Source organism: Carex rostrata, chromosome 10 (assembly GCF_964058835.1).
Source record: "Carex rostrata chromosome 10, lpCarRost1.2, whole genome shotgun sequence".
NCBI lineage: Eukaryota > Viridiplantae > Streptophyta > Magnoliopsida > Poales > Cyperaceae > Carex > Carex rostrata.
The window spans coordinates 7,803,418-7,812,162 of NC_135927.1; the positions used below are offsets into that span (position 1 = coordinate 7,803,418).

The 8,745-nt window shown below is 30.2% G+C and overlaps 1 protein-coding gene across 1 annotated transcript; it reads left to right on the plus strand.

Moving 5' to 3' along the window:
* The first annotated feature begins 5,168 nt into the window (after positions 1 to 5,168).
* On the plus strand, positions 5,169 to 7,846 carry LOC144560977 (homeobox-leucine zipper protein HAT4-like). Its single transcript, XM_078310197.1, has 4 exons — positions 5,169 to 5,389; positions 6,663 to 6,919; positions 7,034 to 7,113; positions 7,524 to 7,846. The coding sequence occupies exons 1-4, from the start codon at positions 5,185 to 5,187 to the stop codon at positions 7,816 to 7,818; spliced, it is 837 nt and encodes a 278-aa protein (XP_078166323.1). The 5' UTR covers positions 5,169 to 5,184; the 3' UTR covers positions 7,819 to 7,846.
* The last annotated feature ends 899 nt before the right edge of the window (positions 7,847 to 8,745 follow it).

Genomic DNA, 8,745 nt, shown 5'->3' on the forward strand with positions numbered 1-8,745 from the left:
GAACACAAATAATATTCGTATAATTATTCTGAATAATTATATATATTTTTCTTGCGGTTGTTGTTTCGGTAATTTATACAATGTGTCCTGCACATTTATAAATTAACCGGTTAACTTTTATACAACGTGTCATACACGTTTATAAATTAACCAATGTTTTTGCTTGTTATTTTTACATAACATTTATAATTTAATTATAACATGTATAATTAATTATAACCATCTTATCATTGATCATAACCAATTTATAATCAATCAAAATAAGATTCTCCGATTAACTCCTATATGGTGTGACCCAATAGGATCTGTGTTATGTTGGTAAATAGAGTTAAAACCGTTTTAACTTCTATAATCATGGGTGGCGTCTGGCAACACATCATGACCATCCAATTACACAGATGATGCTGTACTGTACAATATCACGATCCAGTAAACAATTTACTTGTGTCTGTTCTTCTGTCTCATAGCTATCAGATTAGTTTCAAGGTAGATGTGTGTCATCCTTGCTAACTTAATCTTTTCTTGATCTTGAGCAGATTATCAAATATAATTACTCTTGTAATTATACCGCTAGCAGATAATCTTACTCTATCAAGGGGCCCAGTGATGCTATAGCTCGTATAGAGATACGAGGGACAAATAGTATTCTTGGTAAACTATCACTTCCTCAGCTAAGCTATACATATGGAAAAACTACCGTTATGACTGCTTTTTACGGACAGCGGTAGATAGCAATCACACATACATATTTCTTAGTGGGAACGATAAATACCTCATACTTTAGAACGTGACACTCAATGAAAAACATTAATGACACGAACACAATTCTATTTAATGTTTCATTCGGGGTCTGTCAAATACCATGTTCCTAGAACATGTATCTATGTGATTAAAATGACATCTCGTGTCAGGTGGTTTGTAAAACTTAACCATCTTTTAACCCACATACTAACCTTATAGCGGTAATTAGTGTTCCTGCTAATTACCTTGGTCAGTGACCTTTTAAGAGTATATATCATATATATTATGGAGTTTCACAATTTCAGTCATGAACTCGAAATGATCCATAAATTCAATAATACTCAAGGCAACAAAATGATATTAATCATCCAATTCATGAACAAAGCTTTATGATAAATTATCGTATTATTGACTTCTAGATTATTACAAACTAACAGTATCATCATTAAAAATAACTCTATTTCTTTCTAACCATACAGTCCATAAGATAGCTCCCTTTAGCAATTCTACAAGTAATCTATCTTTTAAGGGAATAGAAGCATCAAGTAACCACAGATCATCTAAAGAATTACAATTAAAGGTAAAAGAATTGTGGGATGCAATCCAATTCCAGATCAATCGTACATAAGAACAATGTATAAATAAATGTTCAGTACTCTCATGTGGGTCACAAAATGCACAAGTAAGATCCCCTGACCAACCTTTAGTTGCTAAGTTAACCTTAGTTAGAATTTTATCTTGGCAGACCAGCCAAAGAAATATTTTGATTTTTAAAGGGATGTGAGATTTCCAAATGGTATCATATATAGAATTTGGTATACCACCATACTCTAACAATTTATAAAAAGAATGAACAGTGAAGTGATCATCTTGTGACCATCTCTATATCAATCTATCATCTAAATTAGGAGACAAAGTAAAATGTTGAAATCTAAATTGCAAAGCATTCCATTCCACTAAGTAAATACCCGTAAGTTGTCTCTTGAAAGACAATTGTAAGAAGGAGTTATTAAAAGCATCTGCCACAGAAATAAACCTATTATAAACAATTGAAAATAAATTTGGGTATAGATGTTGCAAGGCATGTTCAGTAAACCATCTATCGAGCCAAAAAGCAGTTGTTCTACCATTACCTATTTCTTTATTAAGTCCTAAATTAATTACAACATGATCTTTTAGAATAGATTTCCAAAAAGGGGAACATACAGAAGGGGCAGTTTTGAAACTGTATTTACAGTGAAGAATATCTTTCCATATACCAGTGACATAATTGTCATGGAATCTTATCCACCACTTGGCTAAAAGAGCCTTATTCATATTTTTCAAATCTAAGATACTGAGACCACCTTGATCCTTACCCTTACATACTATATTCCATGCTACCAGAGAATATTTTTTCCTAGTAGAATTACCCCCATGCCATAAAAATTTTCTTCGAATCTTATCTATTTTATGCCTAATTTTTGCGGGTAATCTATAAATAGACATCCAATATAGAGGAATAGTCGACAAAACTGAATTTAAAAGGGTGACTCGACCCCCTAAAGATAATAAAGACCCTTTCCAACTTTGAAGTCTCTTTTCAATTTTGTCAATTAAAATTTGCCAATCTATATTCATAAGAGAGTTATTATTTATTGGAACACCTAAATAAGTAAGTTGAAGATTAGCTACTTTACATCCTAACACAGAAGATAATTCATCACATTCCAAAACAGATAAATTGAGAGGATACATTTCACTTTTCTTAAAATTTATCTTCAGACCTGAAACATTCTCAAAAGCTAAAAGAAGTCATTTAATATAATTCAAGATGTCCTTATCAGCTTTAAGGAACAACAAAGTGTCATCTGCAAAGTGTAAATTCAAAATATTACCAAAATTCAGAAAGTTTCCTAAACCCTCAATATATCCCCCGACTTTTGCCATGTGTAAAATTTTATTCAAAACATCCGTAACTATAACAAAGAGGAAATGTGATAGTGGGTCACCCTGTCTAACCCCCCTTTTACAAGAAAAATAAGGACCTAAAGTACCATTCAAGTTAACACATGTTCTACTGCCTTCTAAAGTTAATCTCATCCATGTAATAAATCGTTGTCCAAAGCCCCTAGCATGCATTACTTCTAAAAGAAAATCCCAATTAACATGATCAAAAGCCTTCTCAAAATCTAATTTAAACAAAACACCATTCTGATTTTTAATCTTAACTTGATGTAAGACCTCATGTGCACTAACTACATTATCAAGGATGAACCTTCCTTTAATGTATGCGGTCTGAGATGGATCAATAATAGAATCCATAACTAAAGGTAATCTATTAGCTAGTAACTTAGTGATGATCTTATAACTACAATTAATTAAAATATATGTAAAACTCAATTATTTCTATTTATATTGGCTGCATGTGTTTTGGAAATCATTTGAATAATAGAATAACGGAATAACAAAATATTATTGAAAAGTGAAAAGTGGCTGTAAACTGCATTAGAGAATTAGGAAACAATGATGATTATGATGATGATGATGATGATGATGATGATTAATAATAATAATAATAATAATAATATTTATCATTATTATTCATACATTTTTTGACATCATTATCATCATCATTAATTTATTATTACAATTATTATTATTATTATTATTATTATTATTATTATTATTATTATTATTATTATTATTATTATTATTATTATACTATATATCATTTTCATTCTTCCGAATAGTATATATGTAACATTATTTAACTCCTATCTGAATAGTACAATTGACCCACAATGCTATATATTTTTACTATTTGAATAATATATGGTGTCATTCCTAATTTTCTAAACGGGCCCTAAAAAATTAATTAAAAATGTAGGAAGAAAATATAAAGGATTGTATTAGCAAGCAAATCATCAGTAATTAATTACTTTATTATTATGTCAACTAGTTCCATCTAGTAAGCAATTAATTTGACCTTGTTTCTTGACCATATATATACCAGTTGTTTACAAATTAACCATGAAACCTGAAAAATGATGAATATTAAAGAATGATTATATGATAACAATATTAACCTATATAATAAACAAAAGAACTATAATCAAGTCTTCGCATTAAGCCGTTATAATTAAATTAATTAAAAGGTGAAAATGTTATCTTCTAATAATTGGTGTGTACGTTTGAATTAATTTGCATGCGTATATCTATTAAAAAAAATTAATGACTTTTTAACTAATATTATATTTTATGTTGAACTAATTTACCAACCTAGCTTCCAATGATTCATTTTTGGGGTTTGACATAATTAAAGTTAAGCTAAGCATGCATGATTGGGACAATAATTTAAATTTAAAAGTAGTTCACAGTGGACTTTGTTGCATGGTCCAACAAAAAATTGATTGTTTCATGTAATGGTCATGGCCTCATGGGTACCATAGGTCAAATTTATGATCCTTTATGAAGACACGGATCCGTATCCTCCCAGGTACCTGACTCAACACAATTGAAACGGACGGCTCAGATTTACTCTCAGCCGGTCGGGATTCGGGATGACAGAGGGGGCAGGACTATTTGTGCTTTGAGATGCGTGCCAATCCATTTTTGGACCGCACGATTCAATTCTACTCACTAAGGTACCTGAGGGGATACGAATTCCATAAGAGACACCATAATTAGTTTTGTTTCTTGTAGAATAGACTCGGTCCATCATTAAATATTTAGTCCAAACTACCGTAGAATTTTTAGTTTTAGAATTAATATTTGACATCTAACTTTATTTATTTGGTTAAAGATTAGTGCTTGTTAGGTACATGGTTAAACCTAAAACTCTTGCAAAAATTTAACAAAAAGAATTAGTGATTGTTAGGTACATGGTTAAGTACCTTTGCAAAAGATATATGGTGTATTTTTTTTTATGAAACACAACTTCTAGATATATACAGTCAAAAACGATTTCATGCTTACAAATTTAAATATCACTACACTTAACCTGCTTGCTTGTATGAACAAATACAACAAGGGAAATTTAAAATAATGCAACAACAGAGTGCAAGTTTCCTTCTCACTTCATGAATCATGCAGATTGATAATTAATTATCATTTTTAAATTAATTTTTTTGTCTGATCTCTTAATTATGTTAATTTGTTGAAATGATTTAAAATAAAAATAGTTGAACGATAGGATTTGATTTTAAATCACTTCCAAACTACTTAAAATAATTTGATATTAGAAACTGCTGGTTTTATGTAGATATATCAATATGATATTATTCACGGTCTTGTTCAATTTAATATAGACTACACACAGACTCAATATGATATACCAAAGAATATCCCTTGTTGCTTTTATAAAAGCCACTACCTCAAGAGCCAGCAGTTGAATCAAGCATTCTCTCTCTCCTTCTCTCTCTCTACACACATGCACACACCACAGACTCCACAGGTACACACATGGAGAACGGTTTGAGCTTGGATTTGGGTTTGGGAGATGGATTAAGAGCAGTGAAATCTGAAGAAATTGATAAAGAAGAAGAAATAGGTGCTAAAATAATAAGAGAAACACAAAGGGATAACGTACATAAGAGGAAAGAGATGCATGATGAAGAATATTTTTTGAAGCTTAGCCTTCGCCCAGTAATATGCGAACAAGAATTTTGTAAGATGATTTATATTTTCTTTGGATTAATTATACTTCTTATTGAAAAGATATGAAAATTAATATATACCTAGTTTAGATATTTTCTTCTTCTCAATTATTAATATTTAAATTGAAGATGTATTTACATATATATAGAAGATATATAGAAGGTTCGATATATATTTTGAATCAAGATGAAAACTAGGTATAAGAAGAAAATTAATATATAGTTAAAAAACAAAAATCTTCACAATTATTATTAATATTTAAATTGGTGATGTTTTCACATGGAGAAGGTTCTATATATAATTTTGAATCAAGGTGAAAACTTCTACATATATGATTTTGTAGTTCTATACTTATAGAAAGTTCTTTCTTTTGGATCAAGAATATATACTATCCTCTAGTTCTATAATTACAAAGCTTTATATTATAATAAAAAAATAAACAATTGCTTTAATACTTTACTTTTTTAATAGAAAAATAATAGAATAGATTTAAGCCACTCAATTGTTTTTTATTTTTTTATTTTTTTTGCTTATGAATCAAAGTGAAGCCCAAAGCAAAAAATAAAGAATAGCTAGAATAGCCAAATCAAGAATAGATGTAGTTTGTCTTATTAAAATAGTCAAATCTCAAATCTCTTAGGAGTAGCCTATTCTAATAAGACAAAAAGTTTGAATTCCCTATTCTAACTATTCTAATATAACCAAACACCGAATAGGCTTATTCCGAATAACCTAACTCCAAAAATAGTATATTCTCAACCCAACCAAACATACATAGGTTCTGGTCAATAAGCCTATATTCTGTTGTTGGTTGATTATATAGATTAATTTTAAAAAAATATAATTTGTATATATATTTTTATATGATTTTATCTTAATATGCTTCAAAATAAAGTCTCTAATATATAAAATTTGACTATTTTATAAAATAAATCTTGACCATCAAACTAAGAAATAAAAGATAAAAATAAAATAGAAGCCATGCACGTCGATCGGAAAGGAGGCAAAAGTTTATTGTAAATGTTCGTTTTGAACGCATGAGCATAACACTGACCGGAAACATTATTATAAAGTTATTTTGTTCCTGATGATCTAAAAGCAACAAATAAATAAAGGGTACTTATTTTGTTCTTATCTTGATCATATGATGATATTATAAGGTTTCCTATCTTAGACAATTAAGTTACAGCCCACAAAAGCAAACAGCTTCTAGATTGATTATTTGATCCATTTTTTGTTAATGAAATAGTGAGAAAATTGACTAACAAATTGTTAAAACGCAGCTAATGTAGAAGAATCTATGAAAGGAAGAAATATTGAGAGAGCACTATCAATAGAAGAAGTTGACCAAATTCCAGCAGCTCTCTCTTCATCTTCTAACATTAAATCAAGTGAAGCCCAAAGCAAAAATGATCTTGCCAACAGTTCATTATTTGAGATGGAAAAAGAAGACGGTGTTGCAAGGAAGAAGCTGCGGCTAACCCGAGATCAGGCGTCTTTTCTTGAAGAGAGCTTCAAAAAACAAAGCATCCTCAATCCGGTATGTTGGTGTCTCTTGTGTGCATGTGCATTTAATTTTTGTTTCAAGAAAGGATTGTTGATCCCTGAATAAATACATCTAACACAAAGCTTGTTTTAAATTTTGCAACAACAGAAGCAGAAGCTAGTTCTTTCCAAACAGCTCAACCTTAAACCGCGGCAAGTGGAGGTTTGGTTCCAGAATAGAAGAGCCAGGTAATTAATTATTGTATTATTTTCTTAAATAATTTTGATACTTATCAGAAAATATACATATATAACAATATGTGTCATTCTAGCAAATCCAAAGATAAGCCAAACAAATATAGTGCCTCTGCAGTAATATGCAACATGACATGCTACACACATACACATGTACACTGCAAAAAATAACTGTGACCTATACAATCTTTGGTTTTTATTATCATCAAAGAATGCCCAATTTCCTGATTAATGGTACTATCAGTAATGCTTGGATCAAGAACGCCCATAGGTCAATTCCTAATTAATATCGGTTTTTGACCTTTCCTGATGTCTGGTTCTCCACTAGTGTTTTAACCCATTTATGTAAATGACTTTGATTGAAAACACAAATTAAGATTTGCTTGTTCACTTTGCAAAAACAGAACAAAGCTGAAGAAAACTGAGATGGATTATGAGTACCTGAAAAGATGCTGCCATATGTTGACACTTGAGAATAAACGTCTTCAGAGAGAGGTGGCCGAGCTACGGATGCTCCGAAAAAACCCTGACCCACATCCATTTTATATGCATATAAACCCTAGCTTGTGCATCTCTTGTAAGCGAACAAATGTTTCTTCATCGGCATCTGTTGCAACGGTCACCTTCAACAATCAGCCCAACTCATTTGCTATCTTGTCTAAGCGTAATTTCGACCAGATCGTTACAGAAAGACAATAGTTAATTGCGCTTGTTGTACTTTGACTCTCATCTCATACTAAAAGGTTAATTTGTATATGTCCTGATAAATTATTTGAAGTTAGGAAACCCTAACTTTCACTTAATTGTGCATTGTTAGAAATTAATAAAGTTTAATGTGAGCATAGGTTTGTAAAAAACAATTACCTGCCTCAGATTATTATATGATATTCTTTCTTTATTTTTATTTTAAATTCATTCACTTCTTGGGTGGGTATTTTGTTGGAGAGATTCATGCCTCAGAAATTTAAAAGTTAAAGAAATCTCGCACCGCAACTTAATTAGCCTATCAACATGAACATCAATTAAACAATATTCCTCAAAATGAAGAATTCTTCAAATATTTAGATTAAAATGAGAAGCATATAATTTCAGAGATATCTAAGTGGATTTCTGTGCTGCGATTCATTCCGTTTTGACAGTAGCTTGGATCTACATCGTGTCTGTTTTATACTTTTATATATCTTTGAACAGGTTTGATTTTAATAGGATCCTAGGAGAGGGATCCACTATCCACAGCATTATAAATTTATAATAGCAGATATTTAGAATATTTAGAATAGTACTAATAAACATTTTAATTATTTTTTATAAAAGAAAAGTAAACATTTTTTACTGAAGCACACTTTGTGTTTGTCGATTGCATGTGACATCAAAGTATATATCCCAAGTATTCTAGTTGGTCGAAATAAACTTATAATAAGTATTTCTTTTGTTCATATCCATCAATGATATGCCAATTGAAAATAAAAATATGCTTTTTCTCATATATATATATATATATATATAGAGAGAGAGAGAGAGAATGTCTAAATTACTACTGGTAGCACTTCAACCTAAGTGCTTACGGGGTCAAATTTTAGTATTTGATGTTCAAACAACAAATCCAAACCGTTAGATGTTCAATCT

Excerpts from the sequence above, each read along its gene's own strand:
- LOC144560977 (XM_078310197.1), top strand. The coding sequence starts at position 5,185 with ATGGAGAACGGTTTGAGCTTGGATTTGGGTTTGGGAGATGGATTAAGA. Across the intron at positions 5,390-6,662 it reads AATATGCGAACAAGAATTTT|CTAATGTAGAAGAATCTATG; the intron begins GTAAGATGATTT and ends GTTAAAACGCAG. Across the intron at positions 7,114-7,523 it reads TTCCAGAATAGAAGAGCCAG|AACAAAGCTGAAGAAAACTG; the intron begins GTAATTAATTAT and ends TTGCAAAAACAG.